This window comes from Anser cygnoides, chromosome 2 (assembly GCF_040182565.1).
Source record: "Anser cygnoides isolate HZ-2024a breed goose chromosome 2, Taihu_goose_T2T_genome, whole genome shotgun sequence".
NCBI classification, from domain to species: Eukaryota; Metazoa; Chordata; class Aves; order Anseriformes; family Anatidae; genus Anser; species Anser cygnoides.
Window position 1 is genome coordinate 40974096 of NC_089874.1, and position 24087 is coordinate 40998182.

The following is a 24087-nucleotide window of genomic DNA, read 5'->3' on the forward strand; positions in this document are numbered from 1 at the left end:
TCATCTGCTCAGCCAGTAAAAATAAACTGTTCCTTGAGCAAAACACCAGGAATTAAGTCTTGTTTGTTACGATTTTCTCTACATAGAACATGCTGCATTTTACAAGCAGGCTTTTAAAAGGTCCCATTTATGTGTATTTCAAGAGACAAACACCACTGACAAACAGTATCAGCAGAACATTTTCTTTTCTTATTTGAATACTAAAACATGTTCTGGAAGTCTGAACCTCTCTATACGATTTCCGTGTCATAACTGCACTTTTGTAGACATCCTGTTCTTGGATTGGAATATATGTATTTTTTGACGCAGCTAATTCATGTATAGCCTTCAAATACTTTACAACTGACAGGGATAAGGTGGTGAAGGAGACCTAAAATGGTTAATGGTCATTTCACTCTGGATCTTCAGCCCACCTGCAGACCTGGTCAATTATTATCTAAAGAGTACTTCGTAATCTATGTAAAATGAATTTGACTGTCTCACTTTGAACCTCAGAGGATACAGCCACGTTACAAAATAACTTAAGCCAACCTACTCAGCAGAAACTGCCACTGTACTAGCAGCTTCAGCAGAAAAGCTGAAGTTCAAATGTGTGCATACAACAAAATTAAACTTGATTTCAGAAGGAAAACCAGATAGGATGAGAGTTTCAGGGAAAAGTTGTTGTTGAAGATTACTGTGTCCCACTCTCTATGCTCTGGGTAGAGGAAAGACTTAAATTTCCAGCAATGTGTTCAGAACTTGTGAAGGCACTATTTTGCAGTCAATACTGAATAATAACCACTCCAGCAAAGCGAAAACTATTGCATAGATGCTCTTATGGAATATGATTACCTGACATACTGCTGGGAGTTATAGATATGTAATCATTCTTGTTCTTCTTCTGTCACCAATGTCACCTGCCAAGAAAAGGAAAAAATCCCACATGTAATACATCCATAAATGCAAATCTGTGGAACACCATTAACATTTAAACAGGATGGAACATTTTGGATCTTGAATACCATGGTCCATGTTTACTGGCTTAACACAGCCATATTAAATTCAATGCACCTTGCTAAACTGCATGAAGCAATGAATACAAGTCCAGGGTCCAAAACCTGGTGGACTGGAGGAGATGAGGGTAACAGGGCTTTGGAAGCAAGGTCAAAAAGCTGAAAGCTGCAGAAAAAAAGTGCTTCTGCCCACTTTGTGGAACACTCCCCCCCCCCCCCCTTTTTTTTTTTTTTTTTACAAGTTCCTTTAGGTTTAATATGGAACTTCAGGAACAAATTCTTTTCTCTTACAGTTTCTAATGATACATGCAGATTATTTTCAGCTTCAGTAACAACAGAGGATTCAAAGGTATTAGAAACTCTCTGCCTACAGTTATACTGATTCTTCTACAATCATTTGAAAGCCTATTAACTTTTACAAAGTTTTCAGACACACACAGTAGTCATTTTACTCATTTGGTAAAAAGGTAACTTATACGTGCTTAGCTTTTTGAACTTATAACTTAGCTTTTGAACGATGGCATCTTATATTTTATTAAAAAAATAACTGTAGCCGTGAGGACCTAGATTTGTTATCCTAAACTTGTGGTTTTAATATTTAGATTGTCTTCTTTCTTGTGTCCATACATGTATTGTGTACACTGAAAACCACCGATACCAGTCGCGGCATCTTCATTCAGCAGTAGGTGTATTTACACTAGCCATACCACTTTTCAAAGAGGTTTCACAGGCAGCATGTCCTCATTCGGGCATCTCAGCCCAAAATATGGAGTCCAGTTTGATGATCCCAGCTCTCTCTGTAGTTTTAGGATAGACAATCCAATCCCAGCAGAGATAACCCTCCAGGTATTACTCCAGTACAGAAATAAAACCTAATTAGAATTTTTAAATAAGAAATACTGGGCCTACAACTGACCCCACTGATGGCATTGTAAAACCAGTCACCCTCTTTTGGTCACCAGGAAACACGTATCTTTTCATGGTAGCATGGAACTGACATTTTAAAGGGTAGGTAGAATCTCTTTGATTGTCCTGAACATTTTAACAAACCGTCTTCTTTCAGTTCTTTGTTTATTTCTCCCTGTACATTCAGCACCACAGCCCAGTCCATATTTCCTCTCAGCCACTGTCTCTTCACACCAGGAGCATTTCCCTTCCTCGTCCTTGAAATAAATATCTTCCCCCAACAGCTGGCTGAAAGGACATCAGGCGCATCTGCTCTATTTAGGCACAAACTACGAAACCAGAATTAGAGAGCAGGTGAACGCCAGCGACCGCTTGTACCATATAATTAATGTATCTGGGACGCAGCCCGGCAGTCTCACCTCAGCTCATCAACCCCCTGCAGCCCGGCAGGAGCACAACAGCAAACCCCGCCGGGAGGGAGCTCGGCCGCGCCCCGGGCACTTGAGGCGCCGCAGGGAGCAGCCCCACGAAATGGCGGCGGGGCGCCCCCGACGCCTTTAGGGGCTCGAGGCGCGGCCACTGCCCCCCACACCCCGGGCGCTCCTCGCCCCTCTCCTCGAGCCGGGGGACAGCCGGCGGCCGGGTGCCCGGCCCTGCGGGGCGAGGCGCCGGGGAGAGCCGTGCCCTGCCCGCCTGCCTTCCTACAGCCGGCACCCGCAGCCACCCCCGGCCCCACCGGAGCCTGCCCCCCGGCCCGGCCCGGCCCCGCGGCGCGGCGCGGCGGCTCCCCCTGGCGGCCCCGCGGGAGCAGGGGACCCCTCCGGGCCGGCGGGGGGCTCCGGCTTCGCCCCCCGCTCCAAAACCCTCACTGAGCAGCCCCTCCTCCCCCAGGTTGTTTCTTTGTTTTTTTATTTTTTCCCTCCCCGTGCAAATCTCGACCTTCTGAATTAACAGCTCTGTTATCTTCCCTGTAATTTATTCCCTATCGCTTCCATCACTTTATGTCTTATGACATTAACCAGGCAGATCTGGTAAATCTTTAGGCTAAACTAATTGCTACTCCAATATTCAGCATTGCTTCATGACTAAAAAAAAATAATAAAAGAGTAAAAAAACCCACAACACACAAACCTTATTGTTTACTTTATTTGTAAAGCAAGTGAAAAGTAAAACCTACTGAAAGTTTTACAGCAGAAAGTGCTAAAATATCCTCCAGCATACATGCTATAACGTATTTTTATCACCTTGTCTTTTCTTCCAAGCAAACTACTCCAGACTTTGTCTGGGCTCTTCTCAGAAAAGACAGCATCTCCTTAAACTCTTAGGGGAAAAGCAAATACTCTGATATTTGCCATGTACAAACAACACGACCAGAGGCAACAAGATTTTTCTTTTGCTACTGACATCTTGTGGAACTTCATAATCCTTTACAGTCTGTCAATCAAAAGAGTGAAGAGGATACAAATTTAGATCAGGCCCCCAATTATAATCAGAATCTGACCCATCCCACCGTGTCATGGGACCCCAAGAACCTCAACAATAAGCCATTTCCCAGAATTTAATTGTGGTTTGGTGACTCAGTGACACACAAGCGCTCTTGAAGTAAACAATTGACTGTTTTAAATAAAAATTCTGCCCCTCCTGTAAATAATTAGTTACTAATCCTAAAATTATTGTTTTTTGTGCCAATCTATTAAAAATGAGGGGAAAAAAAGGAGAAATATAAAGTTCCTCAATGAATTCTGTATAAAGAGAAAAATTCTAGCCATCCTGGGAGTTTTGCCATTTTTCCCGATGAGACCAGGATTTGGCATGAAGGCAGTTGTCACTTGTGTAAAAAAACTAATTATGAAACAACTGTAGGAAAAGATAGTCTTTTGTTTAAAGCATTATACCAACATATCTGGTTTTGGCACAGTCTTCTGTGTCCCGCAGCTCGAAACAAGAGAGCGAAGATCCTCTTTTTCTCCTCCTATCTGCGTTTAGGAAAATGAATTCAGTGGAACAGGTTGTGGTGGTACTGTGTGTATTTAACAGCACCCTGAGCAAGAAGATCTCCACTAGGTCAATTCAGCAGCTGCTAAAGTAAACAGTGAATGAGCCCTCTTGTAATACCTGCTTTGTACCTGACAGTGATTTTAACAAACTTTGCAAATGTATTGGAAATGCTTTCAAAAGTATGCTTTTAACCTGCACTTCATATGCCAGAAGAAATTTCCTATTTTTCCTTTGAAGGAAGGTGGCAGACCAGTGGAAACATGGACTATTATTTAATGTATTTGCCTATTATTCTGTAAATTATTTATCCATTTTGGTATCCAAAACTTGGACTGTCTTGTGAATGCCCAGCACGGTGCACTACTTTACACGAGCAAGAAGAGTAAGCAGTATCTACATTAATTATAGCAGTTTCCCCTTGAAGGCATAGATGTGGATGGCGTTGGTAGAAATCGGATTCTTTTTCAGAGTCTACAACTCAAAAGTCCGTGACCAGACAGGACTGGGAGGGAGTCAGATGAGTCACTGGCGAGGCCTCTATCGCATCAGGCCAATCATTTCTGGGAGTCTTCACAGACTTTGCAGATTAAGTTTCTCTCTTGCCAGAAGTGACAGAATTTTTATGTTTAAGCTTTGATAAACACCACAGTGAGCAGCGTTCGTTAGATATCTTTTATGTGTTGAGCACTTGTTTGCCCACAACGAGCTAGCCAAGGTCTCATGGCTCTGAGTCACAAGCCCTGAGCATGCAGGACTAAGTCCTGAGGTTGTCTCAGCATCCCGCGTGATCTCCCTGCCGGACAGCCGAGGCAGCAGCTGGGCAGTGTGCTCCTTCTCCATCACTAGAGGTCAGCCCCAGTTTTCGTCTTCTTTAACAAGGCAGTCCTCACACTAACACTGGATACCTCAAATAGTAGTAGCAAAACAATCATTCCATTTTTAAACTGAGTTGTGCTTCAGACCTGCAGCCCTGTACTGAGAAAATAATGTTCCTGTTTTGTCCCAAATCAAAACCAAAAGACCCATCTTTGAGATCTTAATCTCCTCTGGCCTGAAAAGGTCATATTTGAAATTCATTCTCAGCCTTCAGCCTCCAATCCAGCAAAGATGTCAAGCCATATTGCCAATTATTGTGCTTACTTTCTTCTCCCATAATGAAAGGTGATTAACCAATTAACATTAATCACTGTGGTTAAGTGTTCTCCCACTCTCACCAGGTGCCTCCTTCTTCATACAAATGCATTGCATTAACGTGCGAGTACACAAAAGGGTTGTGCTGCTCTGGTGTTGAGGATGTTTTCATCCCTGCCCCTTTGCTTCAGATGTCGATAGTGGCTGCCACTCTCTGCTAGGCCAGTGGCACGGCAATTCTCTGGTTTGAATCCTGATTCCTGTCCACAACACGAACCATGCGCTTCTTGGCAAGCCTCAGACTTCCTTTCCACGTGGTCTTTTCCAGACATTACATAGGAGAACACAGGGTGCATTTACATATGATGGCTAGAAGACTACGAGGAAATGGGAGATGGTGAGGGAAGCAGAGACTAAGAATATGGCAATCAGAACGATAAATAGTGACAACTAGAGAGAAAAAAGTGCTGAATAAACAAATTCGAGTCCGTTCTGGTTGGAGATTCATGTTTTTCTGAAAACATCTTTGATTGACTCTTGAATCTGAAAGTGCACCTGGAGGCCTTAGCTGAAATCAAGTAACAGACAGGTGGATCTCCCCCAGATGTTCAAAAAAAATGGAGAAAAAAAACAAATGTAGGTCTTCAATTCTGTTATGTTCATCTCTTGATTTTTTTTTGGAAGTCAGCTCATGAATGCATGAGGTGACACTAGCATTTGAGGGCATCAGACTGATCACACAGATACATGCCTTACTTAAGGGAAAAATAATCCGAAAGCCAGCCAGCAAGGAGAGAACAAAATTCTTGCTAAATCTCAAATATCTCAAATACCAGTCAACATTTTGGGATTCATGATCCTGACCTTTATGAGGATGTGACAGAGGACATCATAGCCTTCATGGGGACGTGCTCTTGTACCTCCTAGCAGAAACTCCACTTGAGCAAGCCCTGCCCTGAGCCCCGTCACCTCCACGCTGCCTTTGCCTTTTCAAAGTTTGCTTTCACACGTCCTTTCCAAGAAGCAGCTTTGTAACGTTCTCAGGAAGCATGGAGAAAAGCTCCAGTGCCGTCAGACTGAGTGCGCTGGGATGCCATCCCCTCCTACTCTGCCCTGGCATGGGTTATGCCTCTTGTTTTTCTTGGGGACTATCTCGGCTTTGCGGCACTGAATTACTGGATGTGTCATCTGTACTTTTTGTTCTGCAAACTCCCTCCATGAAAGCTGCTCTCGCTTTAACTTAATTTTTAGTGAAAAATCTGAACTAACAACCTCAGGAAAAATGACAAGGTAGTCTATAGGCTGTATTGGTGCCAAACTGAACTTTTAAATTTGTTTTCAGCATGTAACAGGAAATCAAAGTTCATATTTTTGGAGCAGAGTAATACATAGAATTTTGTACTGATACATATTCAATAGAGAATGTACTAGGCCATGGCTTATGGTACATGATACCTGTATAACGAGCAAGGAGTATCTTTTCACTTGTAAAATACACTGAACAACTGTGCATCATATGAAAAATAAAAATCTATGTAGTCTTTCACATGAATTTAATGAAAAGCCCCCATCAGGATTGGCTTGTAGACACAAGTTCAGAAGCAGACTTTTATTCGTGTTTTTTACTGCTAGCCTAGTTCAACCCACAAGGATATTAAAAAAGTGCAATAAAGTACAAAATCAAAAATGAAATGCATTATCCATATAAACATTTGCAGTTTATCCTGAAAAGCTTTATTAAAAAGGCAAAGAGTTACTGAGTTTTCTGATATGAACATTCAGTAGTTCCATGTAATCCTATTTTTAATTTCTCACCCAGATCTGTGACTGATTTTTTACCTTTCAGGCTAAGAATTTCCTATTTTAACTTGCTTCTTAAGCACTCTAAAAATTGCTGAGCACTAACAAGCCAAGATTATAAAAACTCTGCATCAGTCAGGATCTGACCACAACGTGATATTTGCTCAACAGCGTGCAGGCTTCAGCAGCTATTTTACAGCATGAAAGCCAGAAAATTATTATATGCAGACAATGAGTCTGATAAGTTATAATTGTAGCCTCACTGCTTTACAGGTTTTTGAAAGCACTTGGGTTTCAACAAGCAGAACTGCAGGACGAGCAATGTTAATGCAGATAGATGAAATAATTCCTCTTGTAGTCCAACACCAGTGAGACTTCAGTTCTGGCATACTGTTTGCAGGACAGGCTGAATAATAAAGCCATTGTGTTGAACATTACCTACAGAAAATGGAGGTGTCCCCACAGCAGCACAAAATGCTGCACTGCACTGCAGCAAGATAGAAGTCATTTTTATGTTTCCATCAGAACCTAATGTTTTATTATATCCTGGGAAATGTATCCTTTTATAAACTAATGGAAAATATAATAATTGGTTTTATTATGGCCATAAAAGAAAAGGCTGCACAGCAGCGTTAGTATTTAGTATTTTAGTCAGTTCTCCAGTAGCCTGACCACACCAGAAACACAGGCACATAAGAATTGTGAAAAATATGCAGGGGAAGACTGCAACCTTACCTTTAAACCACCATCAAGCAGAAAACTGAGTTAGTGATCTTTCTTTCACCCGCCATTCATAGTAACGAAATGTTATCTCACTCACAGAGTATCCCCAAGCACTTATAATTGATCATCACGGTGTGGAGCTGTTGACTGGCCCTACAATGCATGCACCCTAAGAAATCTGCTTATATTCAGCTCAATACTGCATCAGAGCAGTGCAGTGTAGCTTCCTCTTTGCTTTACTTCAAGCCCTTGCAGAAATGTCAGCAAGCTCCTGTACCTAGCACTTCACTTTGGCCTACTGACTGTGTACACAGGAGGGCATAAGAGGAGCGCAGAACTGGAGGCAGCTCGGTTTAGCCACTGCTTTGATAACCACTGTTTTGCTTTCACAAACCACCTCCCTTAAAATTAAGCTCCTTTCACAGGAGCTGCATCTCCCATGAGGTTACCACTGATCAAGGAGTCTTGCAAGCTGCATGAATGTCTTCCTACAGCATAGAGGAATTACAGACAGTACAAACTCCCCTCCACTCACTTTTGCTGTTTGCAGTGCGGGTGATGAAAACTTCGTAACTCAGTGCCTATCATATTAAAGCTAAAAAAAAATTAAGTAGAATATTTGGAGCATTAATGCCAAACATTCCCTCTGTGGGACTTTTTTAACATGAAGCATTACAGTGAAAGCTATAATAGATTTACAAAAGAGTAGCTGATCTGTAACTGTACACTGGGAGATGTTTATCGTTGGAGATTTAGCCTTAATTCGGAAAGACCTCTACATACTTGCTTAAATATCCAATTGAGCAAGGATCCTGCAGGGCTAATGATGACAGAAAAGCAAAAGGGATTGCATAAAAAGCCTCATATTTAAGTGATTATTCCTGTGTTTTTTGAAGAGCCTTTGGGACACTTCATGCCTTACATGTTCATTGTCCTGCGTATGGGAGTTTCATTCAGACAACAGCTTTGACGTAAAACTTTTCTTGTTTTTCTGTTTTGTTCTGTCAACTCAGGAAACATTAGCTCTCACTGAAATTTCAACCAGGGACAGTTTATCTTTGATGCTAATTTCTCTTATTACTCATTGTGAAGCGTGTATTAGATGGTTGTCTTGCGTTACCCAGTAAATCTCTACAACTGATTAACTGAAGATGAGCCCAAAGATACTAAATTTCAAAGACTTCTATTGAAACTGGTGATTTTCCACCCTCAACGTGATATGAATTAGGAAATATGTTTTCCAAATGTCAGGAGGGGAGGTACCTGTATGAATCTTGTTAACAAAAACGAAATTTGTCAATGCATCATATACGTGAAGTGCCTAAAACAAATGAACAACAAAAAAAAAATTAAAAAAAAATAAAAATCAGTGAAGTAGAAATGAGTATATTCCAAACTAGAAATGTCACTCTCCTGGATGGGGATAAGCATTACCCTAAAGATTGGTACTGGCATTTGTCTGAGCTATTTTGAGGGGTTCAGATATGAACAGCAGAATTAATGTAGCTTTAGGCTTTCTGCTTTTCTTAACTAGAGCTTTAGAGGTTCCCCACTTGGTTTCAAAAAGAAATTCTGAATAATGAAAAATCATTGCCTATATTGCAGTCCTTGAGTTACAGTCTGCAAATATACATAAGTTTGCAGAAACCCTTGGAAAAGAAAACAAGAGATGCGGTTACAGCTATGGATTTAGGCTCATGAGTTTTGCATGTTGGGTGACTTGATGAGTTTCCAAACCTGAATCTATTCATCCTAAAAACTGATAGCCAAATTGCAAAACCATTGAATTCTTAAATGTTCAACACAGATTCCAGACCTGAAATGCATAGCTTAAATTCAATTATAACGGGGGAAAAAATATAAAGAAGCTTATTTTCAACAAAATTAAGGTAACAGATGAGAACAAGAAGTCAGATGTTTTCTGAAATACATATCTCTAATCAATTGTAGGGGGATAAAGATGAGCTAAAAATCTGCTCAGATTGTTTCTCAATTTCTCAAGTCAAATGGGTGGTCCTGGAGGGTTCAACTGCCACTGAAGAAGCAGCTCAAAAGAAAATGGCATTAGACAGAAGATGGAAGAATGTTATGCACCTTTCTGGATGTGTATGTTCAGGCCTTATGTCAAGCAGGGCAGGTAGTATCCCTGAAGGCGGCACAATCCCTGAAGCATCGACTACAGAAGAGGAAGGACAGACAAGTACAGTTAAATGATTACGGGACTGGACTGACATGTATCAGTTCAGAGTTAACTATGGCTTGGCCAAGTGACAGGAAAGCGAGCACATGATGACCACGTTCAAAAGACAACATGGGATGATGGAAGAATGCGACTTATGGGAAATTCAGTTAAATTATGCTAATGGTTACTGGTGGACATGTAATTAGGTTAGAGGGCAGCTATATTTAAAAAGTATTCCTGCCTGGTTTTAATTGATATTTTGAAATGGAGAAGCCCATATTGCTATTTCTGAGGTTTACCCAAAAGCTTATTTTTCAAAAGAAAAATTCAATGACTTCAGTAACAATTAGGCTCAAGTTGGAGAAACCTTTCTGCAAACATTCCCTCTGAAATTTCAAAATACAAAACACGTTTTATACATACATAAATATATTTTATAATTATTATAGATAAATAAAGAGTTTCAAGTTACCTGGCAATAAGCTGGTGGTCATAAAATATGAATGTATTAAAACTATCTAAATGCCCATTTGCTTATGGTTTTGGGCAGATGGGAGTCATGGAGAGAAAGAATGATACTTGCGAAAATGAAGTAAAAGCTCTTATTTTGCTGATTTTAACAGAAAATTGCTTTCACCCTCTCTAGCAGGGTGCAGCATCGCATGAAGTTAACTGGATTTCAACTGAGGATTTTCACAGGTCAGAAGTTACCCTGTTCAAAGTCCTATCCCTTTTTAGCCTCACTTTTTGAGAACAAACACATTATGGCATATTTCCAACTAAATAATTCACTCGTTTAATTCAGGCAGAGTTTTCCTAAGAGGTATGCTCTAATCTCAACCACTCTTCAAACTGTTTTTACTGACCTTATTGGGGCCCAGCGCACATAGCAGAGAGGACTACTACCACTACTACATCTCTGAAGAGGCATATATCCTAGCACAAAGTAGACGCGTTATGGATACAAGCCCACTTTTGGGTGCAGACTGGAAACAAACCACGCAGCCTCAGTGTTAACAATGGCCTTTCAGTATGTCTTATAAAACAGTGATTTTTTTAAGCCTACCTTCTTGTTTGTTGCCTCATTTGCAGCTAACAATAGCAGAATCAGACCCAGAAATCAAAAGAAAAAGTTTAATCGCTGATGATTTCGCTATCTCTCCCAAGCAAAGAACAGAAGTCCACAACCTTTTAACCTTTTTCATCCTATTTGCTAATTACTTATTTTGTAATTAACCTGTTATGCATCTGTCACTGTATTTTAAATTAAATCCCTTTAATTGCTAGTAAGTAGGATCTATTTAGTTCCTAGTATGGTTGCATGGGGTCATGAACGTGGAGCTGCTGAAACACAGTTACAGGTGGCTCTCTGCAAAACTGCTGAAGTTGCTTAAGATAATGACGAGCTAAGCTGCTTTCCTTAGGTGATTTAACATCTAATGGCACATTTCCAATGGAGAAAAGTTTACTGCAAATATCAGAGGGCATTTTTTACTCCTTGTATACATACATCGCATTGGGCGCTATTTTGTTTCTTGAGGGATACAAAGGAAAACTAAGGAAAACACAATTCATTATAATTTTTTCAGTATTTAGATCCTCACATAAGAGGGGAGGCACTAAAGAGTGCATGGTGTATGTTCTAGAGAACGGCGATATGAATTGGCAAGGTCCAACTTCCCTTTGATATTACATAAAATTAAGAATCTAGTACTGATGCCTTGGAAGTGAGAATGTGTTCCCAGCAAGAACAAGTCCACACCTCTGCTAAGTTAACTAAACGTAACTGTGGGTTACCTCCACGGGCAGCACACCTGGGGGGTCTCACCTTGTCATGAAACAGGAAGGCAAAGCGGTGACTTTAAAATTCGTAATGAGGAGCCTTTGGCTAGCCTTCAAGAACATCACAGCCTGTCAGCGAGAAGCGATCAAAAGCTCAAAAAATAGTTAAACTTGTTGTACAGAGCTGAATGATGACATCAGAAAGCTTACATTTGATTAGTAGAGGGGAATAGGGGCAAAGATGCAGCCATGGAATTAAATTATGACTCAGATGTTCCTGATAGCTGTATTCTGAATATGCTTAGCATTATATGACCCATCTTGAAATGATGGGGATCTGAGCAGGCCTGCTAGAAGCTCAGACTGATAGAGAAAACCAAATTACCGGAAGATAATGACTTAGGAAGCGGACAGCTCTGAGGGCGGCCTGTGCGTCAGTGCACTGAGACAGACTCACACTGGACACAACCCCAAAACAGGCCCAAGCCTCCAGGAGAGTGGCAGGGAAAGAGTGAGGAGGGAGAAATGCAGTTGTAAAGCCTTACTCTTCACCCCCTACTATGCTTGACGTTTGAGGTGGTCATTTGCAGCTCTTCTGGTTTGCCAGTCATTGGCTCGGTACCCTCAAATCTTTCCAGCTTCTCTATTGCCTGCATCCATCCCCTATCAGAGGTAACGTATTGGGACCTCAGGCATGTATTTGTCAAAGCAGTAATGTATGACCAGACACACTTTCCAGAGAACACACCAAAAATTACATGAGGGAAATCTTATCCACCCCCTTCATTAAGCTTATTAACCTCTCAGTGCTACACTGCCCCAGTACTTTTTGATGGCTACATGACTGAGGTTTCACCAGGGTGTCAGTCTGAGTTTCTCTGCTTTCCTGAGTTAGCAGGGTGGACTACGCTTTTCTTTTAAACCACAGTTCCCTTCTCTCCCCTCCCTTCATGCCTTTTTCTCCTCCCTTCTATGTTGCCCTCGTCTCTTCTCTCCTTCTGTTCCAGTTCCTTGCTGTGTTTGTATGGATGTGTAGCAGGAAAGCTGCACGGTGCATCTCCGAAGGAAATCAGACCTTTCTGCCCCGTCCCAAAACCAAACGCCAAGCCTACAGCCCTGATTACTCAATGTTTGTCTACTGCTCGTGTGTACCTGTCACTGGAAGAATAAATCCTCGACGAACATAGCTGCTACAAAGGGTGATCACCGTTCAGAGAGAGCTCTCTTTTAAAATGCCAAACCCAAATGACTTTCAAGGGTCAGCAGGAAGACACTGAATCTGACCCGGAATGAAGGCCCCGGAGCAAGGAGCAATAAAATGGGGTGTGCACCCAGCAGCACAGCATATTGGACACATTAAAATATTTTAGAGTGTTCCGTTCTAAAGCTTTATGTAAATGTATTGCACAAGACATGATGGAAATTGGTACTTTTTCAGTGGATTTCATTCCTGCATTTAGTGTCATCTCTATTTAACTAATACGCAGTTTGATTTTAGCCAGGCATTCAGGGACAGCTTTTAGGCCTCATGTCTCAGAAGGAGATGCAGAACGGGATGTCATCTCTGCACTGCTGATAGCAGGCTTCCCCTGATCTATCTCACCAGCATCACGTGGATATTGAAAAGGACAGTGGAAATTCTTGATCCCACAAGTGATACGCCTGATGGGAATTACGTGGAATATCTGGAACCATGCTAAAAAAGCATCAGGGACATCCTTTTCCTTTTGCTTTCTGCAGTGTCTTGAGCAATAAAATATTAAAAAATGACACACCAATCTAAATTAAGGATGTAGGCAGCCTCCCGTCCAGTGATGGGAAGGAGCTAATCTATCAGAACAATTTTAGAATTAATCAGTTTCATAAGTATTAATATATGGATCTAATCTACATTCAATGCTATCCAAATTACCTTGTGCTGAAAGAACAAGTTCTGTATAATGAAGAGAAACAAATGAAGCTCAGAGAAAAATAATTAAAGCTGGGAATTGGAATGGGAATTGGAGTCAGCACTGCTTTGTGTTCTGTGTTGAAAATTTATTCTTACAGTAACCCAGCTTCCTCATCCAAAGGTGGAGATGATAATACTCACCTAAGTTCCAAGAGTACGCCACTAAGATCTACAGATAAGCCATCAGGATTGCTATTATTAATATTGTGTATACTTGGCATGCTATTCCCCCCCCCCCCCCCCTTTTTTTTTAAACTTCAAAGCAGTTTCACAGATTTCTGGTCTACTTTGTTTTGGGGATTGTTTTTAAGAATAACTTTTCTGAAGTCTATAATTTATTTACTACATTTGGGCATATCTTTTGCCACTGACTTTAATTCTATTTTACAGCTTATTAGTTTTATGAGATTTTGTTCTCTTTATGATGTGGAAACACGGTAGCACAGTGATTGAATGAACACCAGTTTTACTAACCAGCCAGATTTAGCAGGCTATTTCTTGTTGTATCCTATAAACACAATGAGCAGCCAATCTGATATTTAATGATGCAAACCATAAGCAGAGGTAGTATTTTGTGCCAAGATACAGTATGTGGCAATTACAAAAGCTCATAGTGAAATTTCTGTGGAGAAGAAACAAAAAAAAAAAAAGGAGCACGTAGTTCCTGAGCTGTTCTTTTGTGGGAATCAAAGTCGGGTATCTTTAGAATGAGAAGCAGATAAATAGATTAATTAGAAAGCCCCCAAAGGTATTAACAGAATGAGAGAAAACTTCTTGTCCCTTTCATATGTGGAAAGTATCTGCAACCAACTGTGCTTTTTATGGGAAAATTTTATAAGAACAGGATTCATAGATTTATTTTCCTGTTCTGCCATCAACTAGCTGTCATTCAGACTTTGGACTGAATGATAAAGCAGTTCAATTTTAAAGGTAAACAAAAAATGTATTAGCTTTTAAGATTTTTTTTGTATCTTTAAGATTCTTCAGTAACTTCATCAGGTTCTTTATAATGACTTAGAATTAGGATTTTCTTTGATTATACCCTCCTCCATTTCACAAACCTTCCTAGTATCTCTTAGAAGTTTTTTTTTCCCTTTCTTCTTTCTCTCCCCTCTCCTTGAAAACATCTTTGTACATCTGTACTAAGTGAGATTTTTACACCATTAGGATTTTCTGAACAGGCTCAAGAACTACAGCTTTATTGTCCATGGAACATATTGCAGTGCTGTCCTTGCTCACATACAGACAATAAAAAGAAACAAGTCTTAAAAATTCAGAATGAAAAAGCAGAGTTCCCAGTAATGACCCGACATACAGTTCTTGAGTGCTTGAAGTTGACAGCACTGGATCATTGAAAATATTTTAGTAATACAGAAATACATCCTCTCCCGAACAAACTGACATCACTATATCACTATAATCCATCAATTTGCAGGAATTCACAACCACACAGGGCCTTATTTCTCAGCTATTGTGGTCAACAGCTATAGCCAAAATACATGTCTCTCTTCCAGTCGTCTTTTTTCACTCATATATCCGTTGACTACATTTTAGGTCTATTTCTTCATGTCAGTTTTATTCATCCTTGTGCTTGTTGTAGTTATGGGCTACAACTCATGAAAACCCTACAGAGCTGTAGAAAGAAATACTCTGTTCAATTCTCCAGGACAGATTTAAGCTGTCACTGTCAGCACCAGGATATCTGTCAGTATTAGTCATCCTGCCAGCATTAAGATAATAAGAGAAAAGATAAGGGTCTGTTCTACAGCCCACAGAAGCAGAGGGAGTCTTTCTATTGACGTCAGCTATTTTGTACCACGTTCCTCTAGCATGGATTAGGACACAAAGAGTAGCTCCTCGTGCCAAATTCCATACTTACTTCTTCATGCGCACTCAGTTTTATTGAGCAGACTCAATAAAGTCTACTGGGACTGCCATTCCTGCAACCTTTATACAACTTTTACCTTACTTTATGCAGTCTATCTGGGCGAATAGCCAGGCCTTCATATTTTACAAAGGAAAGCCTTTTTCTCTGCCAGTTTGAGTTTATTCCTTTGCCTCGCTCTTACTTGCTGTACTTCTTTCACCAGGTTCAAAGAGGTTGGTCCTTTGCTGGATAATGTACCCTTTGGAAGCAACAAAACTAGCAGCGACGTGGCTTTTTCAAAGTCAGGCCCAAAATATTTGTCCACAGGACTACCTCATTTAGGGACATTACCTCTAGGGACAAAGCTGCCTGCCTGCCGAGTGCCATGGCCCAGCTCCTTTTTGACACCTTGCCAAATTGGCTCACGCCTCTGGGTTTCAAACAAGCTGCTGCCCTCAGCCACTGATCACGTGGCAGCCAACGATGCTCCAGCCACCGCTCTCCCAGTCCCATCGCCATATGTAAAGTTTCTTTTCTTTCTGATGCTGGAAACAGATGTGGATCCCAACCCACCCCTACCTCCAACATCCACCCCGGGGAAGATGCTGGGCGGGCTAAGCAATGCTGCCCCTGCCCCTAGTGAAGACACCAGCCGGCTGAGCAGGCAGGAGAAACCACGGACGTGACACCAGGCATTGGCAGACACGACAGCCACCAGTGTGGGAAGCTAACAGAAAGTACGGAGAGCTGGATTTCACCAACAGGTAAAGGGGAGCTATGCAACAAGTGGCCAAGTGTCACAGATCAGGGAAAGGGAGAGTAGGGGACCCATTGGGTAGCACAACCTTGCAAGGCCAGCAGGACCTATAACATCACGTAAGGCCATGATTACCTAGGTAATGGTGTCTGAAATACAAATTAGGTATGCTGCCGTGGTGGTGCCCATGCCAATGCTGACAGCATCAGCCTCTTCCCGACCTCACCAGCTGGAGGAAACCCTCTCCCACCACCTGTGTTATCTCCCTAAATGGCTGCATCTAAACTGACGGAGCCAGTGGCACTTTTACATTGGCATAGCTTCATAAATATTAGGGACTTTGCCAGGATAATTTCACCAGCTAGAAGGAGATGATTATTTTTCTATGCCTCTACACAACATATGTATGCTGGCAAAATCATCAGAAGTCACTTCACTGCTTGCCTAGTCACAAAGGAGTTAGCGCCTTCAAATTAAATAAGCAGTAGAATGGGTAATGAAATTGAGTTGCACATATTTCTTCACAAAAAAAAATGCTACATGAAATTATTGCATTCTTATATTGTAGCATTATATTTTTGTGGCAATAGGGAGTTGGTGAAAAAAAAGCCTTTTCCTTTCAGATTCTGTTTTTCCACTAGCACTTTTTAAAAATAACCTTTAGATCACTTTCCAGTTAGTTTCATGCAGATACAATTTTCCTTGCAAGTATTACTGTCTTTACATACTGCACAAATTAAAGGAGTACATAACATATTATCCTCAGAGATACGCAAAACCAAAGCTCCCCAGCTCAGAGCATAGACCACTGATGCTGATCAGTGAAATAACCAAGGCTTAGATTTACAGCAGACAGATGTGCTGCTTGATTGCCAGCTAGACTTCTGAATTTTTGCTTCAAAGATGAAGTGAGATAACTGAGAGGAAAAAGAATTTGTCTACAAGTGTCAGTATCCTCCAAAATAAAAGGGGCATCCTACAAGAAGAAAAATGGGCTTTTTCAGTAAGGAGAAGCCTTAATAAAATCCAGAGACCAGCTTCCCGAAAGAAATCTGACTGGCTCCACACCAATTCATCTACAGTGGATGTAAACCCAGAAACTTCACTAAACAGATCATCTCTTACTCACTGCAGAGTGTTTATGAAAAACAATTCCCTTTCCTCAGACACCGTAACTGAATAGCACCTCCTGCATTTATCTCACATTTGCCTTTACAACAGAGCAAAGCAGTACTGAATGCTACAGATGCAAAGAGTTGCACAAAGCAGTGGAGCACTGGAGAATCCAGCCACTCCTAAGAAGAATCTTGGATACTGGATATTCACAATTGCCAGCATTTTTTTTTTTTTGGTTAGCAGCCTACTAGAATATTTAACAATACAATAGATTCTTTTTTAAACACACACTCATGATGAGGGATATTTTATACATAGTCTACTTTTCAACAGAAGTAAGATTTTAAACTGCTACAGAAAAAGCCCCATTTGCTGGTATTTGTGCATTATTGAAATAGACAATAGTTTGGAAGTTGGTTGTTGGAAGAACAAACTACATGCAGTGTCAAAAAATCACATTTACAAGCTAAATAAAGTAAAACAACCTGCATGCATTTTTTATTTTTTTATTGTTGCACTGGGGAGAAAAGTTTTGACGTGCAGGTCTAACAACTTTTGTTTCTCATTAGAAACTACTGAATTCCCAAGAGATTTTTAAATGAAAGAAATCAGATGGGAAAAAAAAGTTGCAATGATTTCATTTCAAAAAAAACCCAACACATTGAATATATGGGTGACTGCCCATCAAAAGATGAGATTTGCAACTGAAGCACTCCAACTCTGCAAAAAGTAAAAACTGACAAGCAGTCTGATCCTGAATCACAGCCTGATCCTGTTCCCATTTAACTTGAGAGAACTTCTACCCACTGTTTATATTCTTTCATGGAAAAGCAGCGAGAGCTTAAGACAGCAGGCAAGGTAGGCAGCAGCCTGGAGCCGAAATCTGCCTACACCACCCAGGAGAAGATGGAGTGCGGTGCTCATTTGCAATTCCATAACCCTTACTAGCACACCGTCTCGCAACTCAAATGCACTCAAAGGCCTTCATCTGAAATTTTACAAGGATACGAGCACATATCAATGACAAGTCTCAGCTGTTCTGGAATTGGATAGCTGCTTTCTGCAATACACTTAAGAATTTTTTTAATACCATGTACTTCACCCCCTGAAGAAATCAATGCTTTTACATATTCACCAAATAATCCCTCACTCGGTGCTAGGATTATTTGTTTCTCTCTGTGTTCTTTCACAGGTTATGGATATTTTGTTTAGTTCTGTTTTTTAAATCCATGTAAAACAACTCTAGGTTGATATCTGTACCATGCTACACAGACTTCTCCCAGAAGAGACTGACATTTTTCTAGCTGCAGGTTTAGGGAATATTTAAATATTTTATATAAAAAGAACAGTTTCAGCTGGGATCCAGAGAGACCCTGCCACGGACAACACTACCTGCCTACCAAGGAGGCGCAAAGCCAGAGTTCCCATCAGAAAGAAGACGAGGGACTGGAACAGGAAAGACTCAATGCTGTCCCCCCGACCCAATGTACACAGGGAATATACGCCTGGGTTTGGGAGATGGGCACCGATCTGATTTGGCTGGCTCCAGAATCAAGGTTGTGGATGTGAATCCTGACATGCAGAGACGGTGCAATGTCCAGCCCAAATTCACTAGCTGTAGGGTTCAACTTGGCTCCACTTCTTTCCAGTGTATTTCTCACTATGGGCAGTTGGACTGGGTCCATGTGTAAGTGCCATAAACTAACCTTCAGACTCTGAGAAAGAGGCATCACAAAGCAAAGCCTTCAAGTATTTGCCTACAAAGGACTCCTGCACTGTACTCAGCATTTTGAGCTCCAAAGTCACTGGTTTCTCCATGAAAGAAATAAAGCCTGTTTCAGTTTGTTAGTCCTCTTTCATTCCTTCTTCATACAAACTCCTAAAATTTTATCTTTCTGGTCTTCCGTAAGAGTCAGGAAATATAAAGAAAGCAGTGGGTGTTTTAAAGCACTTTAGTTGCCAAAGTATGACTTGAATAGTTATAATATGTGATTCAGCTCAAATGAGACTCTCTCTGTCCTCAGCATTTAAAGATTATACTCCCTTACAGCTGTTTGTATTGCCAAATCCCAAACTTCAAATGAAGATCTGGCATTAGCACATTCTTAATCAGAAACCATAGCAAATGTCATCAGCTTTCCAAAGAATGGCACATAGAAAACAAATGTCACCAATAAGGAGGAAGATTTAAGAGGAATCTGCTGATCAGAAAACATCAGAATTAGCACTAATTCAGGATTTTTACACAATAATATTTTTTTTGTTAAGAGAAATAACAGGATGACTTAAAAATGTCACAAAAGTACTGCCAGGGACCCTAACTAAGAAAAAAAAAAAAAAGTATCCTTGGATGTTGCCAAGAGAACTGGGAACACTTCTACAGGGAAGCATATTCTGGTCTGCTTTCCCAAATGGGAATACTTTCCCAAGACAAGGTGAGTTGCAGACTCCCCCTGTAGGGTTTCAGTCTTCTAGCAATGTTGAGTCCATCATCACTTGCATGAATTCCAATTTGCAAATATAAGCCTTAGATTTTTACATATATCTGTAGCTGCTTGCAAATGATTTTAATTTCAGTATAATGCCACACTACTGAGAATGTGCTAACACTCTCAGTCCTTCTCTGCATTGCCATTGCAAGTCAGCCCTGCTGTTAAGGAAAACCGGGTTCGTTAATCTTGCCAGTTCTCTGCACTGTGTCATGTGCTGCTCATTAGGAACCATGGGCAACCAGACTGTCTCAGCTGATCAGCTGTAAGAGTTACAGGAGCCTTCCCAACCCTCTGGTAGCCAAGACATAAAGTCTGCCACTATCACAATTCTCTTTAGGGAAGAAAAGCAGCAAGTGCTAATTAAGTAAGGTGCCACAGTAGGCTGTACAGCAAATGCCATTCAGAATGAACATTCAAGTGTGAAGGACAGAAAGCTTGCAGTCTCTTTCCAAGAGACATAGCAGAAAGTTAAACACTGAATAGTCTCTCTGAAATTGTACAATTTGCATGTATTTTCCCCCATTAGTATACAGCAATGAAAAACCCTTAGGCTTTGCTTTAAGAACTTAATCACGGCTTTCAGTGGAGTCTGGCTGTTTCAACAAGTCTGAAGTTCACCCTCTCAATGCAGACACCAGCTCCAACCCAGCAGCAGATTGACGCTGTCTGCCCATCTGACACGACAGCAGGATGGGTACCACCACAGATTTGAGATTCATGATCAGGATTTGTAAGAAGTCGTTTTGGGACAGGGTGAAGTAGTGAAAAGCAGGAAAGTTTAAAAAGGTTTTCATCTTATCAGGTTTTATATAAATACTGATATACTACAGGTCACCTGTCGGGACTACTGTAAATGTCTTGCATGAGACAAGGTGTACACCTCACCATGTGGGACTAAAAGAGATTTGCTACTTGGTGCATGTCTCTCGTAAATACAGTGCCATTTATGCTAGCTTCAAACACTACATCTACTGTAAAACAACCTTTTCTATTGCTCATCTCTTTCTTCAGTTAGAGCCTCTTTCCCCGGTGTAGAGCTCTCCTATTGCAAATTCATTTCCCAGTGGGCGTCCTGCCACATTCACAAACAGCGCTGGCTTTCCCTCTCCTTCACAGCTAACCTTTAGGCATTTCTATAGAACTAGTAGCATGGCCTTCCCAATCATCCTTTTGCAAAACTAAGCAGCTGTGCTTTGCTAACTTGTTGCTCAGAACTCAAGCTTCCTAAGCCTTTAATATTTCTTACTCTCATCTAGACTCTCCTGTTGCTCAGCAGGTACTCCAGCTGGGACCTCAGCGGGACAACATCGTGATGTGTAAGTCTTTCAGTCATTACTTAATGCAATCTACACATTAACTATTCTGGATGCTTTCCTTTGGAGTAAGCCTGCTTCCTTCAGTTCAAATTAGACTATGCTGAGATCACCCTGAAAGAAGAATAAAAGTGCCCAGTTACGTAGTACATCTGGAGTAGCTACTCTGCCTCAAGTTTTTATCTGATATTTTTCCAAATTAATTTCTGGTTGTACTCCTTGAACTTATGCATTCCCCCATTTTAGACCTGATGTCTAGACCTATACTGCGTACGATGGTTAAACTTTCAAACAGTTTAGCATTTAGTGCCAGAGAATGTCAGTCAGTATTTCAGAAAAATAAGACCTAGCTTTGGACCATTTTTTCAACTACCTGGAAGAAAAATGTCCCATTTTTATTATTGTAACGGATTAGATGTCATTATTTTTCACATAAGAATATATCTAAGTGAAGTCCTAAATGTTACTTTATGGGAATAATCAAGACATCACAGCACCAGTTTTCATTCACAGCATTTTAAAGGTCAGTGTGCAAATGCAATATACTAAAAATGGATCTGCTCCGAGTAATGCCCAATCAAGTTAATGAAACTAGATACTGAAGACAAAGTTTATCTTTTTGTTTTACCTCTGATATTTCATTTTTTTTTTCCTACAGACTAAGGCTTTATTCAAAATGTCAGAGAAAAATGAGAAATTAAGTATTGCAGAAATAACATTTTCTTTCATTACGCACAATCTATTTATACAGTTGCAGTCTTTGCACCACTTTTGCCATGAAAAACATTACATTGATTATCACAGTTCATTCTGCTTTTCTTCAACTACAGTCTTATTCTATTTCAATTTGAGCATATGCAATTTGTAAAATTACTTACTGCTTCTATGTATATTAAATGAACATTAAAACAACATTATCATAACCTATCCTCTTTTGTATCAGGCATACAATAATCTTTTAAGCTATTTAAATGCAACTACAGGATTCTGAAGAGCAGTTTGGTCAGTATAATATGTAGCCTTTTGTGGGTAACACAAAGAATTTTTCAATTTTGTTGTTAGAAATAGGGTACTTTAAACATCATATAAAACATAAAATCGTAAATGAAATGATCCAAAGACCTGATGACTTCATAAACTCGTGATTAGAGTATTTTTCTTCCATTAAACACTTAAAATCTTCAGCTGGACGGGGAGGGAAAAGGGGAAATCATTAAGCGCAGTATGCATACTGCACTTACCATGCAAGTTTGAAACTAGAACAACTGAGACATATACAGAATATATAACAGCTATTGTACCTGCAAGTATCTTTGGCATAGTAATTAGTTTTACGTGTCCGTGCTTAATATCTACAGTCATAAGTTCTGCTGGGTTATGCTGCTCAGTTAAAGGAATAAATACACAGTTTGATCGGTATAATGCTTGTGTGCACATACATCTGAATCCACCCATTCAAGAAGTCCTTTGAGACTACCACATCCTGGCATAAAACATAATGGAAGACACGCACGCTACAGCAAAGTACGTATAACTTTCCCCAGCCAAACAATCCATATTTACCAAGCAGGGCTTCTGCTCTGCATAAAGCTATTCACATTTGTAATTCTTTCCAGCATGAGATTTCATACAGATAGGGCTTCATTGGTTTTCATTTTTCAGATACATTTTTTCATATTTTTCCCTTGTTAATTACCAACAACATTAACTGCTAGATAGTCCCATCAAAACATAACATACTGATAAGCATTAATATCGGAAAAATAGTAAATAATAAAATTCAGAGTCTACATTCATCCATCCTTTAGTATTACAGGGGTTCTAGATCATGCCAGAGAATGATTAACCTATTTATGGAAAATACCATGTTCTGCAAAGCCCCTTTCCCAAAGGGCATTCTACTTAGAGCTGTTATGTGCTCTAACATTGCAGACACAAAAATCCCATAGGTCAGAAGACAATGATCCCATCCCTTGAATACAGTCACATATAGAGTGAAACATGGAGAGCGTGGCATTTTCCTTTATTTCCTTCCCAAAAAATTCCCAATGCTTGTTTTTGACTTTTGATGGACACTCAGTTCTTACCATCTATTAAATACTATCGCCTTCTGCCTGACTGCTAGCTAGTCCACCATGACCATAACTTCGCCATGTAAAAATCTTAATATTTACTCTCACTGAATTACCTCTGCTGTTTTATTGCCCAGTCACCCGGTGAGATCCCTCTGCAACTCTTCTCATTTGACTCTAGCACTGTCAGCAGGCGTTACTAGTTCAATTTAGCCCCCCTTTTCCATATATCAAACCACCCAGACTCTTGGACAGATGCCTACGGGACTCCATTGGTGACTTCCCTCCATTGTAAAACTTGACCATTTACTCCCCTTTGCTTCCTAACTTTTAACCTGTTATTAATTCAGGGCAGGAGTTTCCCTTTCATCGCACGGCAGCTTTACTTCTTTATGAGCCTAAAAGAAGCCTACTGAAATGTTCTGGAGATCCAAGTAGATAACTGGATCACATTTTTTCCCCCAAATCACTTCTCCCCTTGGAGGGCCAGAGCAGGCTTGAAAATTTTGACTTCTCCCTGTTAAGCCATGCTGTTCCACCTGCATGATGAAAAACACAATCCCAGCTTGTAATTGACTCGCTATTCCCATTCATTCCACTTCACAGCACTGACCCGTAGCTGTGGTTCGGTAACACTCATCACCCTAGTCAGCTCTTTATGCACATGTGACAGAGTTTTCTGGCTGCCAGAGAAGAAATGATCATGAATTATGATTTTTTGTATTTATTTTTTAAAGATGATTATTTCCCACATACATTTTTTTCTTTACTTCTTTCTCCAATGCAATAAAAACAAACGGGGGAAGGGGAGAGAGGAGAAAGCCCTCGATGTGGTGAAGGAAGCTTTCTTGGAGTTCATCGCAAAGGAAGTCAACGAACCTATCACCGTAAGAGTAGCCCAGAACGAAGGCTTCCAAGATCATGGATGACTTCAAACCTTCATAGGGCAGAGAAGGAAAATGCAATGCCTTAAGGAAAGGAGGCTTATCAGAGTGGCTGTGA

The 24087-nt window shown here is 40.5% G+C and overlaps 1 protein-coding gene across 6 annotated transcripts in view; it reads right to left on the reverse strand.

The window, feature by feature from the left end:
* THRB (thyroid hormone receptor beta) overlaps window positions 1–24087 on the reverse strand; it is a 166852-nt gene that overhangs the window by 52272 nt on the left and 90493 nt on the right. For 5 of the 6 annotated variants that reach the window (XM_066991915.1, XM_048076050.2, XM_066991914.1 and 2 more), the window contains one exon: window positions 835–899. In XM_066991915.1, the coding sequence (XP_066848016.1) occupies window positions 835–841 (7 nt within the window). In that variant the 5' untranslated portion in view covers window positions 842–899. Of the gene's footprint in view, window positions 1–834; window positions 900–2320; window positions 2576–24087 lie in introns of those variants that run through there. The other variant, XM_048076051.2, reaches the window with a different exon arrangement.